Below are 18266 nucleotides of genomic sequence, written 5' to 3' on the forward strand. Positions count from 1 at the left end.
AATAGCTTCTAGGTGGCAAGGGAAGTCATGTTTTGGACCTTGATATGATATTATAAAATTTCTAAGATGGAAAATGTGAATCAATTGTCTTCATTGTCTAATACCATGACATTTTTAGGGAATTAGTCTTTGTTGTTAAAGCTTTAAAGAAATACTCGTACAAAATTTTTTCATGATTCTTTAGTTTTTATCAATTTGTTTTTTGTCAGTATTATTTAGCTCTTTGGGATTTTTTCCTCACATTATCCAGGTTTAAGCTGTAACCACAATATGTGTCAACTACCAAAATAAATACAACAAAATGAAATTATTATAGAGCCTTTGGAATTAAAGTAATATGCATACATTTATTAGGGTTTAGCAGGTTAGAAATACAGAAGCCCCTGGGTTTATATGGTAGATTTCTCCCAGTTTTAGAAATAAAATGTGTATGGAAAACACTTTTACAAAAAAGTACATTTTTAAATAATTTAAATAGAGAATATTCGTTAATTTTCTGCTTCCTTTCAGCTTATAGCGATACTTAAAATTTTATAAATCAAATAATTTAGATTTATATTTCTTATAGAAATATTTTCAGATATAAATGTAGAAATTTAACTGAACTTTTTAGTGTTCTACTCTTCTGTCATAAGGCGCTGTAACTTTCTGCTGTGCAGTTCTCAAGTACATACATGTGTGTTTTAATATTTTGGATATACCAGAATGCAAGTACCCCTCAAAATATGGTTATTTTGAATATTTTGTTTATGAGGATTATGGTAACAATTAAACTTCGCAGTAATTTACTAATACTTGAATACTTTTATTTATTCTCTAATTTGAATTTTCAGTGGTAGTTCTTTTGTACTGATACTGTTTTCAATGAGCTGCAACTGTCTTATTTCTTAAGCTACGTAAACAAGCATATAATTTAATTTTTGATTACTATGATAATAATTAGATATGGTATATAATATATCATACTTGTTTTCTTCCTAGGAAAATGGTTCTCCTGAAGAACATGCAATCTATGTGTGGGACCATTTCATAGCCCAGTCTGCAGCTGAGAATGTGTTTTTTGTTGCTCACAGCTATGGAGGACTTGCTTTTGTTGAACTGGTGAGTACATTTAACTCTGTTTTTAATTCCCAAACTCTTTACAGACTTATTCTCCCCCACTCAATTTTAATTGATATCATTACTTAAATTACTTTAAAAAAGATGAAAACAAAATATTGTGAATAAATAATTTTATAATGTGTGAAAAGAGTATTTATTTACTTTATTGTGGCAGAGCTTTTCCATGCTAACCAGAAAGCTTTTTGCCTATTCCTTATTTACATATTACTTCTTAATTTTTACAGTATAGAACATTTTCATACATTTGATGATACTTCTGTTTCCTGTGTTATATGTACAACTATTGAAGCATATGTTATCTGTAAACTGTTTAAAATTTCAAGAGACCTATTGAATATTGGAGACCCTTCTGTTTATCTTTAACTAACTTTTATCTCCACAAGTCAGAACTTGATACTAGATCAGAATTCATATAATTAGTATTTAAACCATCAGAAGGTTTCCATTAATCTGCTAAGTGGAATTCATTGTTTGGCCATAAAAATGTTTGCATTTCAAAGTAACCTGATTCTTGGAATTAAGATTGTGTACATTATAGAAAAAATTATCAAGATTTAAAAATTTTGTCTGTGTCATATGCAGTGTTAAAGTACCATGCCTTGCGCCAGTATGAAAGGTTAATGGGATATAATCCATATCAAAAATGCACCAATGAAGAATTTATGCCTCCATGTCCATAAACCTTATGTTACAGGGATGTAACAGTGCTATAATAAAGTGATTAATTTGATAAAAGTACATTTGATAATTTTAGATCCAAATAATCTAACATGGACATTAAAAGCAGGCACAGCGTTATTGTCTAACTTTTGTTTCAAAACTTTGATGTGCATATCTCTTTGTTGTGGAAATTAAATATATTTCCATGGCCTTTTCAACTTCCGCATACCTTATTGCTCACCCACATGATTTAGATATAAAACTGGTGGTGACACCTGGGAATATTTTAGCTGACCTAAATTCGCAAATGGTTTATGTTCTCTTAAGATCAATAAATAAGTTAAATCTTTTATTAAATGGATTTCACTTTTTAGAAATTCTTTTCAAGTACTTTTATTTCTGCTGCATTAATTTAATATATAATAGATATTTTAAGATAGCTCTTTAATATACTAGTATGTGAATGTTGTCTTTCAGATAGTTCTTTTAGCCCCTACAGATACAGATCTATATATATACACACACGTACACACATAGCATATATATGTACCTTACATTTTCTTTGTAAGCCATTACATTACTTAAAATTTGAAATTTCATCAGCTCGAAGAGTAACTTAAAATGTGTCTGAAAGCCTGCAAGACTACCCAAATTCCAGATTACTGTAAAACATAAATTCCTTTTTTCTTTTTTTTTTACTTAAAGACAGTTTATAAAAGCTTTTTGTACATCAAATTTGGAATTTAAGTGAATATTGGGTAGTTTTTAAAATGAACTTAAGATGACAGAGTAACAGATGACCAGTGTGTCAGTCCCATTTTGCCTGTCCTTCTTGTCACACACTGGTGGATATTTCTCCACTTTTGTTCCACTTTAATATAAAGCACACAGATGTTTCAGAACAAGACTTGACTTCTGACCTTGAGGCTATTAGGGTCAGGGTCCTCAGGGCCTGTGAAATTATCACAAGCTGAGCCAAAGTTTTTCTCCATCACAGGAAGTAACCAGTAAGTAAGAAGTTAAAAAGGAGCTTTGTCAGAGAGACAAGATGGTCTCAGTAAGGGTCAGCTTCTGTAGTCTGCTATCTCTGCAGGAGGTGCAGGCATGGGAGGAGGAATATAATATAACCACTGGCACATCACATATCTGTCAGGCAACACCAGGACTGAGAAGTCTATTTAATGTAATGTACCTTGTTTAGGTTTTAAAATATTAATGGCGATTATCTCAACTTCATAATATTTGCTACTTTTTGTGAAGTAACTTTAATAGGGGTATGTTATTAGGGGTATACACATGGTGGCAACTGAAGAAAAAGTGGTTCCTGACCTAATAAAACAAATGCCTCTAAGTGAATGACAATAATAATAACTAAAACCACTAATGAGATTTACATAAAATTTTGACAAAGCTTGATTAATATATTTAAGGCTATTATGTTTCTACTTAATTTCAAAAGGATTTTTGAAATATAGCATAAAGAAACAGCAAAACCATTGAAATATTTTTAAGCCTTTGCTTTTTCCCGAAAGTTGAATAATATTCTTTCCTATTCTCCCTGATATTCGTAGGGGAAAAGTCACAGTGTTTAAAATGTTGACAAATATTTATTCTCTCGGGATTTTCAATGTTAGTGTAATGGATGAAATTGTTTTTCATGGATTCAAGTTTTAATGTTAACTTTACAAGAAAGTGAATTGTGAACATCTTAGATTATGTTTTAGAATTTGTCTCGATAGTACATTGTTCACATCAGACATTAAATCGTTTCAGTAAAGTTTGACTTTTTTTGAATTGTCATAAAATTTTACTCCTGCTTAAAGGCTCTCTACTCACTCACTCCCTCCTCCTCTCTTGCAATCTCTCTTTATCTCTATCTCTGTCTCTTTCCACCCCCCTTCTTTTAGGAGCAATCCTAGTTTGTAATATCATGTTTGAATGCATGGAGTTTGTTTTTCTACCACTCTCATAGTCTCATATTATAAAATGTAACTTGTCATTAAATTAAATTAAAAGTGTGTATAATTGTTTAAAATTAAATGTGCTGCTAATAGATATTGGAAAATAAATTACTTTTATATTTCGAGCACAAAATATTTGTAGGACTTTCATATTTTGCTAATTGTTATTTTTGAAAACCTAAGAACATTTATGATTATATCCTATTTTAAATTGTTGCGTTTCTCCTGAAAAATATATTATCATTATAATTATAATATAAACCAATGCTCATTTTATGGTAGTAAATCTTGGAACTTGATCAGACCTAACCTCATAAAAACAGTATATAGTTTACTAAAATAATGAGAAAAGTGATATTAAAAATATCCTTTTCACTGCATTTATAATCACCATATGGTAACAACCCAAATTTCTAATTCTCCAAACTTTCTGTGATCCTTGTAAAAATAAGTGTTAAGACAGCTCTGGTAGCAATTCCAGCATTCACTCATTAAAGACAAAAGGGAAGATGGGAAGAACTATTTACTTTATGAATTGATAATGAATTTTAAAAAGTAGTGTATCTGTCCAATGTTATCTTTTCTGTGTATTTAAATAGTTTCAATATAAAAAGTTACAGTTATTAAACCTTCATTTATAAAGTTTTAAATTTCTATTTTTAGAAATTCTGTTTTATACATGATAGAATTAGTAGTCATAACTCACACACATTTATCAAATTCATTCAGAGAGACATCTACAAATAATGAAGCTTACTTTTGCCTTATATTGTTAAAAAAATCAAGCTCATTTTTTAAAAATAACTGTCATTAAAAACTATAGTTTTAAGCTCTTCATCATTTCTTTCACTTTCGATGAAGTGATTCCATTGCTTACATTGTTGGTCATTTCAAAGTGCTTTGCTCTTGTTTTTCTAGCTGATAGTTTGACAAAATGAAGCAACCTTAAAATTTTCTTATATTTGGAAATAGTTAGTTTTACTTGTCAATGCCCAGTTTCCCAAATCAGCTCACCTTACCTCCCATGTTTGCAGTGCTCAATAAATCAATTTGCATTCAGATTTCTTTCTTTAGCCAAAGTGAGAGTGTTGATACTTTTTTTTATAAAACACTTTAAACAATTTTAGCAAATGTGTTTCATTAGTTTATTGAATCATCTTAGCTGATATAAAATTATTGTTTTTCTTATGGCTTTTATTTCCGTTTCCATATAATTAGTGATATGTTCACAACCACCACTAAAAACATCACTTAAAATGTGTGAAAACTGCTCCTTTTGAAAGTATATCTCTACCCACTTTTGATTTTGGTTTTTCCATGCTTGTCAGCACTTGATTGGCACCTCACTTGCATGTGAATTAAGGAATGAAGGGAACGCTATTTCCCTGCCATTGTTCCATGCTGGGCTCCCTAGCCTTCAGGCAGCCTAAGCTGACCTTCAGCAGCTGATAGAGGACTAGTTTTTGGACATAACTGTGTGAGGACACTCAAGCTCAGTCTACTCTGGGTCAATCTTTTTAAAAAACTGCCTGAAGCATGATTTGGATTTATGCTGAAGAGAAAATGGAATGGGACTAAAAGTATTCGGTCTTACCTTCAGTGACATCAGCTAACTATGACCTTAAAGAAGCATCAGTTACATTTTGTTTACAAAAAACAAAGTGAATTAGATATTGGTAGTACATCTGTATACGAGTGTATAGATATTGGTAGTAATGTGATCAGTGGAAAAAGCTAAAAGTTGGGCCACTAGGAATCAAGAATTGAGGAGAGGTAGAATAAGTAAGGGATAAAGCAAAGAAAACTTACCAAAATAATTGAGACCAAAAATACTTCTTATAAACCTACTTTAAAATGTTGGTAATACAGCAAAAATAAGTTGCCATTTGTAATATAACTTTAATTTCTGATTCGGTTGCCTACATGATACAAACAACATGTTAATGTATGATTACAACTTGTTGTGCGGAATGCTCTCTTAATTTTTGAGTTATTTTATAGGAAGACGGTTTAGTTTCTAGAACTATTTTGTATGCTCCTTAAAGAGAAGAATCGGAAGTTATATTATTTTGATCTCCTCTATTCACTTTTATTTCATGCCTTGCATGTAGTGTAGATACTATCTTTTGATTGTTGGTAACACTAATTTTAGAAGTTAGTTACAAGAATCCAAGTGAGATCCAATAAAGGGCTTTACCCACATAGAAGTAGGGAGAGTAAGCACGCATTCGAGATGTTAAGGAGGGGAGATTCTCCATGGCTTAGTGACATTGGATCCAGAAAGCTGAATGAGAAGAAAAAGAGTATAGTATATCCTTCCCCCATACACACCATATCAAAGAAGATATAAAAGGAATCCAAACACAACAGATACATAATAATAAACAGTGATTATGCTGATACCTAGGTATTTGGGGTAAGTGTTTGCATATATTATGTGGTTGATAATTGTGGTTAATAATAAATGAATAAGTGAGATATCAAGTCGGGGTTTTAAAAAGAAAAGGAGAGTTATATATACAGATGTGATTTGTTCATAAACTTCACAGGAGTTACCTGTGTATTGGAGTTTGATTTTTTTTAACTTTTATTCAAATAATTTTTAATAAGTATTAGGAGGACTGCTGTTTGTTCATTTTTATGTTGACTCCGCTCCTTTTGTCCCGTATCTAAGCAGCCAACACATTTCTGTCAGTTATCTTCCTCTGAAATATTGGTCATGTCTTTTCTTCTCTCTGCCCACTGTTAATTTCATCATTTTACAACTATATCATTGTACTCTTCTACCCATTTCCTACTGGCTGTCTTTACTCTTTATTTCCCACTGTATAGCATACCATAGATAATATTATTTAAAAACCCCTTTTACCATGCTATTCCTGAATCACATTGGCTCCAGTTGTCTACTGTATCATGTCTCCTCTCTGTAACTTTAAGACCATCTGTATAATCTGATTATTTCTTTCCAACTGTATTTTTCCCAGTAGAAACCTTCAGTTCTAGTCTAATTTCCTTACTGCCATTGCCCCATCTCACTACGCCTCCATCCCTGGCCTCCAAGCCCAGTGTACACAAAACTCAGAAGATGACCTGGGTTTAAATACCTAGTTCTGTACCTAAAAATTATGATAAATTGGACCAGATCCCTTTTGTGTGCCCTCCTCTAAAGGTACCTGCTTCACAGCAAAGTTTGAGAATTAAATTAGAAAATTCCTGGTTTTGAGGAACTGAATCAGTGGTAGTTAAATGTGAGTCCAAATGCCCACAGGAGGTCCTCATTTTCATTTTGCCAATGCCATTTCCCCCTCCCAAGTGAAAGAATTTCCCTCCTTACTAGATTTTTCACAAAGTATTCTCACTTAACTCCCCATTTTTCTGTAGTATTTATGTTTCACAAATGAAAACTTTAGTTTTGTTTTACTAATTAGTTTTGTTTTTATCTTTTATCTCTGAATTTTATCTTGCCCAAGTTATCTGGAACAATGTTCTTGTTCCACCATCTCTCCCCAAGTTTGGAAACAATATGTATTGCAATAACATGAGTAGGCTTAAGTATCTGCAAAGTTAATTGATCTGTATAGAGAGTTTGAGCACTGGCAATAACTCTTTTACTAATTAAACTTAATCATTCTTTGTACCCTCCATTGTAATATTGATTAGTTTGGGAATTCTGACTAATCAGTTCTTTCACATCAGACAGTATTACCTACCCTTTTTGTTCCTGGTGTTAGTCTCTTACGATCTTTTTTCTACTGGTGTCCTCGTCCCTTCAGCTGACTGAAAAGATGACTTCTTTGTGACTCACTCTTCAAAGTGTAGTCTTCTCAGTCAAAGAAGAAAATTATTAAACTAAGTTATAACTATATCCCCATAATGTTACATAGCAGTGTATGCCATAAGTCTAGGAAACTTTCCATTTCATCCCTAATTATGAGTTTAATATTACCTTTTCTTTGATAATTAGCTTTTGAGGTTAATTAACATATTTGTTGAGATATAAATAAGATCTATTAAGCTTTCTTGAGATACAATTCACATGCCATAAAATTTATCTTCTAAAGTATCCAATTCAGTGGTTTTCAGTATATTCACAGAGTTCTACAACCATCACCACTGTCTAATTTTAGAACATTTTCATCATCACAAAAGAAACTGAATATCCATTAGCCATCACTTCCCATATTTACAATCCTACCAGCAATGTATGAGAGTTCTGATTTCTCTACAACCTCACCAACACTTGTTATTGTTTGTCTTTTTTATTTCTGCTATTCTAGTGGGGGTGAACTGATACCTCATTGTAGTTTTTATTTGCATTTCTCTAATGACTAATGATTTTGAACATGTTTCATGTCCTTATTGGCCATTTGTGTATTTTCTTTGGAGAAATGTCTTTTAAAATTTTTGTCCATTTTGTGTGTGTGTGTGTTGTCATTGGATTGTTGAGTTCTAAGAGTTCTCTGTATATTCTGATACAAGTCCCCTATCAGATACATGATTTGCAAATATTTTCTCCCATTCTGTGGGATATCTTTTCACATTCTTGAAGATATCCTTTGAAGTACAGAAGTTTTTTATTTTGATGAAGTTGAATTCATCTAGTTTTTGTTTTTGTCACTTGAGTTAATTTTTGTACGTTGTGTGAAGTATGGTTCAACATAATTCTTTTAAATGCAGATACTCAGTTGTCTCAGCACCATTTGCTGATAAGACTATTCTTTCCCCTTTGATTTGTCTTCACATCTTTGACTATAAGTATGTAAGGGTTTGCTTCTGGATCCTCAGTTCTGTTTCATTGATGTATATGTCTCTCCTTATACCAGTACCCACACTGTCTTGATTATTGTAGCTTTGTGGTAAGTTTTGAAGTTGGGAAGTGTGGATTCTCCAGCTTTGTTCTTCTTTTTGAAGATTGTTTTGGCTATTCTGCGTCTCTTGCATTTCCATATGAATTTTAGGATCAATTTGGGAAGTATGGCCATATTAATACTGTCTTCCATTCCATGAACATAGGCTTTCTTTCCATTTATTTAGATCTTTTTTCAAAAATGTTTTGTTTTCAGTGTACACGTCTTACACTTCTTTTGTTAAACTTATTCCTCAGTATTTTATTCTTTCTACACTATTGTAAGTGAAATTATTTCTTAATTTCATTTTCAAATGGTTTGCTATTAGTGTAAAAATATAATTTTTATGTTTTGGTCTTATAATCTATAACCTTGCTGCACTCGTTTATTTGTCCTGGTGTGTGGGGGGTGGGGTGGGGTATGAATTTCTTAGAATTTTCTATGTTCAAGGTCATATAATATTGAATAAAAATAATTTTACTTCTTTTCTGATCAAGATGCTTTGCTTTTCTTCTCTCTCCTTTTTTAATTTCTTTTTCCCTAATCTGTCCAGTACAAGGATGAATAGAAGTAGCTATAGTAAACATCCTTTGGTTCCTGGTCTTAAGGAGAAAGCATTAATTGTTTCACCATTAAGTATGATGTTACTTGTGATTGTTTCCATTCTTGATAGATCTTTTCCACTAAGGACCTTGTGTGCTTCTTAATGTTTATATCCCTCATTCACACCAAGATCAGTTTGCTCAAAAGGCTGAAATGGAGAAAAATTTCACTAATCTTTAATAAGAATCTTTTTGTAGGAAAAAGGGTCCATACTACTCCGTTAGAATTACCTTTTGAAGAGGTTTTTCAGTATCCACGTAAATGGGCTGCATCCAGGTCTCATTGCCCTACTGCTGGGCAGGTGCAAGATTGGGCACTCTATCTGTTAACTCAACAGACTGCCAGGAAACCACTGGTAAATTAGCACAATAATATGTTAAGGAGAACCCAGAGAAATTGATATATTAATTTGTTAGATATAAATCTTTCTACAAGAAATATTTCCTTTTCATTGGTTTTATAAAATATCTTAATGAGAGATTTTGCATTTTACTGCAGGTATGAGAGCATGATAGACTGTTATAGACCTTTTATAAGGGGGATTGTAGAACACATTTCAGTTAATAAAGAGGCTGTTTTTGCTATACTTACAACATTATGATAATCACTCAATGTAAGCACTTCCCCAAATAAGATTCCCCACCACAGTGACACCTCTGATTTGTACCACAAATTGAAAAGAGCTCTTAGAGGACAAAAATTTTACAATCAGAACCATTTAACTTCTGTCTTAGAAGTTGGACTTCAATCCTTATTAAATAATTTACTCAAATTAACTCAGGGAAGCCAGGTAGACTCAGACTCAAAGCATACTAGATCCATGTTGGGATACAGCTTGAGAGAACAAAGAAAGAAGCCAGATCTGGGCAAAGGTGTCATTACTAAGGTTTAGAATGGGTTTAAGAAAAGCTAATTTAGCTGGAGAGATTGACTTTGGAGGGAGTAGCAGGTGAACCATCACTAGGTAAGCAGAAATAGAGCATGGTGAACTCAGGCTTAAATTAAGAGGTATAATCTGGTAGCAGAGAACAGAAAATCAAGGCATTGGGTGATAAATGAGTAAATAGAATGTAGTCACTGGTTCTAAGTGTACCTCTTCTCTCCAACCATACCCTACGTCACTGCATTATAGGGAAGGAAAAGGGGAAAAAAGAACAGGATCCAGCACTGGGAAAAGGATAAACAAAGCAAGGTTTAAGACTTCAAGCACTGGCTAGGGGTTTAGAAATAGAATCCTTTCCTGAGAAAGAGGTTATAGCAGTAGGCAAAAACATCAAAAAGATTATGAAATGATGAATCGAGGCAGAAGTCCAATTTATGTGGCTTAGATCAGAATGGGATACAGTAGAATACTGCATCCTAAGGTTATTTAGATACCCAGGGTTTATCCTGGTACTGGTTACCAGGTTTCTATGCAATAAAGGAGATGAGGTCAGAAGAGCTATCATTTTTCCTGTTCTCATGGCTCTGAAATGATCACACTATGAGTGTGAAACCTTTTGTGCCCAGAGAAACAAAGTGATATTCTTCTAAGCTGCTGTGTTCTTAACTTTTTGAGTTGGAGACTTTTAACCCCATACGTATGTCAGTTCACTCTCCCCTCATATTTTTTGTTATTGGTTTTCAGCACCTTTTCAGTGAATAAATTTAGAACATAGTAAAGCCACCTGGATCTCATAAATTTGACTTTATAGAAATTATTTCTTGGGTTTGAATATTTTGCCTTCCAAACAATAAATGGTTTAGAAAACTATTAAAGATATTAATTCATTTTTTCATTTGAACATCCCACTCTGGGGGAAGTACTGGGAAAATAGTTTAAAGCACATGATCCCTGGCTGCAAGAAGGTGATAGGCTAAATAGGAAGCACATTTAAACAGAGTAATATATAGTAAGATACTTGTGAAGTGGCATTGTAGCCAAGACGTTAACTTCCCCAAAATGAAGATCCATAACATAAATTTATCTTGTGTAAGTATTGGGGAGGATTGTTTCTGTTAATAAATTGATATGATCTTTTTATCAGAAAATAAAAACTCTGTAATGCATTTTTACCCTTGTCTCCTACAAACCCAGAGGTATGGTTAGTTTTTGATTTCATTAATTATTCTCATCTGTGATCATTTATTGAGTGTCTTAATTCATAAATATATTTTGCTTTAAGTCATCTCAGAGTCCTTTTCTTTAACTGACTAAGAATAAATAACAAATTAATTCTTTTCTCTGGTTCCTATTATGCTGCTAGCCTGGCTGGGCCTATAATAAGTATATACTCAATAAATAGTTTTTGATCCTGTATTTATATAGAGATAGTTATCAAAAGTAGATCTCAGATGGTGCTTCGTTGAGTCAGATGAAGAAAGTAAGGTCTGGGCATTCATATTGAGCCACAACATAGCGCAAAGCAGGGCGAACGAGAGAACAAAGTTGATTATTTAAGATGTAAAACAGGGACATTTAGAATCAGTATGCTTGAGTGTGTAGGAGGTATAGTCTGTGTCTCAAAATTTTGTACACTTGGAAGGGCCATTAATGGAAATTGGTCAGTGAATGAAGAAAAACAGCTAAGAAGTTATTGAAATCTCTACTCAAGGGAAGTAGCCAAGCCTAACCCTAACCCCAAAACTAGTTATATTTTCTCTGATTAAATTGAACAAGTTAAATCTCATATCGTCTATGGAAAAAGAATTGCCTGTTTAAATATGTATTAGTGTATTCAGATTTCTTCTTAGTTTTCCGTATGTTATTTGAATTTTTCTCATAAAGAAGTTTATCAAAGAGCATAAGAATACAATAAAAATTGCTATTTAATATTTCAGTGACATTTTTATAATTGAGTCAAATGATTAAAAAGTGTTCTAATTTCTAATATACCTAGTTTATGCCTGATATCCATAAATCTTGACATCTAACTTCTAACATCTTATCTCCAAATTTCTTTACTACATTAATCAGACATCTGGATTAAAAGAAAAACTTGGCATTTATCTTTCTAAAGGAGAGGCACTGGTCGGAAAGATAAAGCACCTCAACTTTCTCCTGTAGAAATTCCCTATTTTGACTTCTTTCCAGTTACAAGACGTCAAGGGATGCTATATAATTGTAAATGTTGATTTTCTAAAAAATTCTAGTAGCCTGTCTGCTAACAACAAAGAAACTTTGACTTTCTCAATAAAGTGGTGCCCTGTGAACAATTGTCAAAAAATGATATATCACTAACCCCTATGCATTGCCTCTGTTATATTACTGCTCAGTTTACCTCAGAAAAAATTCTTATTTCCAATGTCATTAATAGTGTAATAATAGTTTTTACTGCTGTTACAGGCTCAGCCTTAAATTTTCAGTTCTGCATTTCTAGGCTATCTAAATATTAGACTTATTTATATTATGTCCAAATATTAAATGTGTAGTAATATATTAGCTATCTTTAGCATATTATAAACCTTCACATGTAGTGACCCTTGCATTTACTCCAAGATCTTACAATAGATTTTCAAGTAAAACAGATATCTTCTAATCTGATTGCTGTATTAGAGCCTTCTCTCACTCTGCTAGAGCCCTGTCATTGCTATTATAATAGAATCCATATAATCTGTCAGCCAGCCATGGGGGCCCAAGACGTGGTTAGGCTAAGAACAGTTCTAAACAATTCATAGCAGTCTTTGAAAATGGTCATTTTAAATAGAACTAGCGTGTATGAATGTCTCACACACCAGAAGGCAGCAACAGCATCTTCGTGTTCATCAGTAGCTTCACTAATACTGTAACGATACTTAGTGTGCACCAGGCACCGTCCTTACCATACACTTTATATAAGCATATTTTATCTCATTTAATCCTCATAAATCTTTGCGAGTTTTGTACTGTTATCCCCATTTTACAGATGAGAACTATTTAAATATATCTTGTCTTCCTTTGAAGGCAGACCTCTCATTTTGTTACCCTGGGTTTTGGTGTGTTTCTTCTCTCATCAAGTACTTACGCCAAATCAGTGGTGTAATATACTGACTGTGGTGACTCTTACCCCTAAGACAACCTTCTGGTTTTCATATATTTCAGGATTCAGGTCTACATTTCTCTGTTGAAGTACATGATGATTAGGTTTTTATTCTCTATCCTATTTGTTGCTTATTTTTTCTGTGCCTTCCATGTAGACTTTCAATTTTAATCAATTCTTAATTGCCCAAATTAGTGAAGTGGAAAGAAGGTGTGGAAAATTTAAAATAACAGGCAGTCCCCAAATCATTTATATTTAAATTTTGAATATGTTTTGATGTGGTGCACTGGAAATTCAGTTTAAGCTGAAAAATTGAAAACAGTTCATGAAGATCTGGAAAGCAGATGAATTTCCTTGGCCAAGCCCCTGGTTGGCTCTTCTTTGCGGCTCATTCCATGCTAGAAATAGACAGCTGTCTTCTAATACCAGCTAAATAGACTTGACCTTTCAAGTCTCATTGGAACAATCTCTGCTATCAGTGTTTGCTCCTTTGCCTTACCCGTATCTGTACTTACACCTAGAAGTAATAGCTTTATAACACAGCAGCTACCAAGTACCAGACATTGTTTTAAGTGCTTTGTATATATTAACTCATGCAATCCTTAAAACAACCCTGTGCTGTATGTATTAATATTTTTCTCAGTTACATATGAGGACACTGAGGCACCAAAATCACACAACCCGGTAAGTGATGGAGCCAGAATTTAAACTTAAGTTTTCTGACTCCAGAGTCCAGGCTTATAACCATTATGCATACTGCCCCTCAGAAGAGAGCACTAGTTTAGGATGCTAGTGGATGTGGTCATTAAACATTGTTTTAGCAAGGCATTTTACAACTTACATTTAACTCTTTTGGGTGGGTGTGTTAACCCTGTTGTACAGATGAAACACTGGGAAAGGTTGAGGAACGTGTCCAAGGTTGCATAGCAAGGGTCAGAGCCAGAATTGAAGTCCAATTTGAAATCAAAATCCAATGTGAGAGTTAATGAATTTACCCAAGAAACAGTATCCCCTCCAATCGGTTTTTGAAAAAACTGCATGAGATAAATTTATGTTGAAATTGGGTATTTTTTAGTGGTGCCTGGGTGGCACATTCAGCCAAGTGTCGGACTTTGAGGTTGTGATCTCAGGGTCATGAGATCAAGCACTGTGTCTAGCTCTATGTTCAGCGTGGAATCTGCTTAAGTTTCTCTCTCCCTCTCCCTGTCCCTCCCCCCGCCCTACTACTCTCCGTCTCTAAAAATAAATAAATAAATCTTTAAAATAGGATATTTTTAATTAATGAGGGAACTTTCCATTCAAAAAAAATCTACATTTATATTTGTAAAGTACAGAATTCTTTAGTAAACTGAATATCATACCTAACATACTTTTTAAACCAAGAATATGCTTTTGAAAGCAAAAAATCTCGTATTGTGCAGATTTAGATCACGAAGGATAGAATTTCATTATTCATTGCCTATCACAACGTCAACAGTATCAAATATTAGTTGATAGTATTCCAAAATCGTTTCTCCTTTTTTTTTCCTACATATGGGAGGAAATATAGCAATTTAAATATTGTAACAAAAAGTGAAATCATAGTTGCTTCATCCTTTGAATTTTACTTACTGTAAGTTGGAGTTTACATTTCACTATGAATACCAGACTACTCAAAATTCTTATATTAAAAATTAAAATTGGAAAAAGGAAACATTTGAGTCCCTATAATTAACCTGCTCCTTCATGCCTTTCTGATTTACTATAAGCACTTCATCTGATATCTAATACTTGAAAAGCTATAAAAGGGTATTATAGTGCTTTGATTTTATATCTCCATGCTTGCTCCGTGTAAATAGTAAAGTTTTTATAAAGCTTTAAGTCTAAAGAGGATCAAACACATGAATGACATATTTACTTATGCCTTAGAAAAAAAAATCTTATTAGACTAAATTGAAACTTAAAATCTTACCAATGTAGAAAGCACTAGAAATGCGAAAACTAAAAAGCTATGTTTATCCTGCATAGTCTCATATTTCTCTTCATTGGCTAAATAAAAGAGTGTTTAAGATATCTGTGTCCTTTCAACAGCTAAGTAAACAGCTCTACATAGTGAACTTTATATTAGATGTCAGATTTTCATATTTTATATAGGGTTTTGCCAAGGAAAGTTCATACATCAGTAACAAGGAAAAATCATATATTTTATTTTTATTATTGGAAGTATTTGCTACACACCTCTTAGAGAATGCATCTGCAGCTGTTTTCAAATTTAAAATTCCAAAGTAAGTGTAGTAACAGATATTTTCAGTTTTTTATTCATTTGATAGCATCTTTATTATTGTTGCTGATGCTGTAATTCTTATTTAAAATACGATTTTGACTTCTTTTAGGTTATGAAGGGCCTTTTTAAAAAGTGAAATTCCTAAGGAGAAACAGTGGGTTTAAAAACAAATGAGAAAAGAAAATATTTAGGAAATAATTTTGCACTCAAGTACTTCCTTGAACACCTGATAATTGAGCATTTTTGATGTAGCCTTATACAGCATCTGACTTGCCTTCAACACCGGTTAACAGGGATAGAGCTTTGTGTACTAACTTTGTGTACTAAGTAGCCCTTGAGCTTATTATGCATTCTAATCAGATTTTAGAGTGGTTTTTGGAGATACAGATTTTCACTTTAAAAGAAAAACTGCTCCTATATCAATAGGTTAACCCCTATAGAGAATAATCTTTGGTGACTGAGAATGATGACTATAATTTTATATCTTGAATTATTTTTCCTACCACATTTTCATTTATTCCTTGTTCAAGAACTACCTGAGACAGTGTCTGCTTTTTTCAAGGCTTTCATTTCCTGTTCATGAATACAAACATAGTAAAAATGTAACCTTCTGAAACATCAGCAAAATTCAGCTATGCCAGAAATTTTAAGAAATCAGAATTTTATTTGCACACTCTCAAAAGTAATGCTGAGTGTTTCTCCCATGTTTTCTTCCTCTTTGCTGCACTCTAGATCCCAGAAAGAGTTTTTAACCGGCTATTAAAAATAACCCATTTTAAGAATTCGCGGGAAGTGTGAGGTAGTCATCAGTATATATTTACTGTCTGAAGCTGATATAGCTGTAAGGTTTTTTAGATCCAATTGATCTATTGCGCATGTTCCCTCCCTAGGTTGCAGGACGTGCTTCTATTTGCATAAGGCCCTGGGCAAGGTTCTTTCTTGCATTGATTGGCCTGTCCAAGGCAGCCTGATGTGTTCTTGCATTGATCACTTTGTCTTTTCTTGGAAGACAGTGTTACACTGAGTTCATCTCAAACATTCTAGGGAGAAGGTAAAACTTTACTGCAGATGTCTCAATTTTATTCAGATGTTCCTTTGAGTATAGGCCCTTTTTGCAAGGATAAGTATCTCTTTTTTTCCTTAACTAATTTGGATGTTTCTGCAGTTTGAGTGCACTGTAGACTAGATTATATTTGAAAAAGCTACGTTAAAAGAAAATTGCCAGAGTATATGCCATTTATCTTGTGCTATTTTTGTTTTTAAAACAGTGTATCTCGCTTCCAGCTTAAAACCATTTTCTTTAAAGATCTCTTAAACCTAGGCATAAACTAAAATTTACTGGTGTTGTGATAGGTTACCACTTATCTTTACTAGCTTTATAGATTCCTTAGTTTCAGTGAGACATGCATTGCTTTGTGTGTTTAAGAAAATAAGGAGTTTTATTAGTTTCACAATGAAACAGTGATCCAGAATGACGTGCCTGTTACCATTCATCGTTATTAGTAAGTAATGTTAACGTGAGTGGTATGTCAGATATGGAAATTTTTAAGCAGCTACATATCAATATTAACTATGTAAACTTTATTTCATTATGTCATAACTTTTGTGGTAGTGTGTTATTTGGTGATAATGGAAACCTGAGTTTAAAAATTAAGTCTTCAACCAAAGCTATGAGAAATTGAGCAATGAATGTTTTGCAGTTTAGCCTTCTTTATTGGCTGGTCCTTAAATCAACATTTATATTGTCTGCCAAAGAACATATTTGCCTACACAGCTAATTATCAAGAAAATGCCCATTACTCCCAACCTATTTACTACATCTTTAGTGAGGAACTGGTGAGACGAAAGTAGGCTTCTGTCAAGATGCGGAGCAATATCCTCCCGACCAGCTTGCTGTTTCATCAAAGCCTATGTGAATTTATGAGAAGGTTTACTTTTGGCAAAGACTTAGAAATGTGTCATGGCTGAATTTGATTATTGTGCTGTTGGTAATTAAACTCTGCTACGACAATTCCTTAATGGTTTCAGAAAGCATATTTAGTAACACTTACTACAAATCAGGACATTTTTATATACGCTGTTTTATCTTCATTAAACAGGTCACTGTCTCTGAATATTGTTAAAGTATAGAAAATAAATGTTACAGAAAAACATTGCGTCGATTATTTCACTCAGTGGTGTCACTGTGGCATCACTTGGTGTGTCACAAGACACGGAAACCTTCTTCTACTTTAATAATTCTGTTTTGTAAAATTTGATAGAAAATATAAGAGATCACATTTCTTTTATTTGCATCAGAAATGCTAGAATTCGTGCTTTAAAATTAACCCTGGAATGAATTCAATGTTTATTATACAAGGGCATTAGCCATGTCAGGTTGTTAGATAAGGTCATTTGCTGTTTTAAAGGTGTCTCTAAAAGCTACAGCATTAATGAGATACATACATGAGTTAGATGAAATTTTCACATCAAGTGGAAATGTCAGTAAACAATTATTATTAATTTAAATAACATGTATTAGAAAACAGGACCTTATATTGGAAAAATTAGTTTTGGGGGGGTGATGGAAGCTTAAATTAAATTAAAATGTGTTGAGTTGTTAATCATTTGTATACATATTCATACAAATAAGAAAAAAGTATTCCTAGAATAGGGAAGTAATTTTTTTCCAAAGTTTAAATATAAGTTTGGTAGTTTGGGAAAATAACTTGTGAAAATACCAATGAAAAAGGCATATGAAAGTATTGAAATGAAAAACCTCTTTAGATTCTTAAAAACAGCTCTTCAAAACTGAATTCAAACTGTGGAAACA

At 32.9% G+C, this 18266-nt stretch overlaps 1 protein-coding gene across 4 annotated transcripts in view; it reads left to right on the plus strand.

Moving 5' to 3' along the window:
* Window positions 1–18266, plus strand: part of FAM172A (family with sequence similarity 172 member A) — a 419583-nt gene that overhangs the window by 234333 nt on the left and 166984 nt on the right. For all 4 annotated transcript variants that reach the window (XM_040622090.1, XM_040622091.1, XM_040622092.1 and 1 more), the window contains one exon: window positions 982–1101. In XM_040622090.1, coding sequence (XP_040478024.1) covers window positions 982–1101 — 120 coding nt within the window. The remainder of the gene's footprint in view (window positions 1–981; window positions 1102–18266) is intronic.

The sequence above is a fragment of the Ursus maritimus genome, unplaced genomic scaffold (assembly GCF_017311325.1).
Source record: "Ursus maritimus isolate PB19 unplaced genomic scaffold, ASM1731132v1 scaffold_5, whole genome shotgun sequence".
Classification (NCBI taxonomy): domain Eukaryota; kingdom Metazoa; phylum Chordata; class Mammalia; order Carnivora; family Ursidae; genus Ursus; species Ursus maritimus.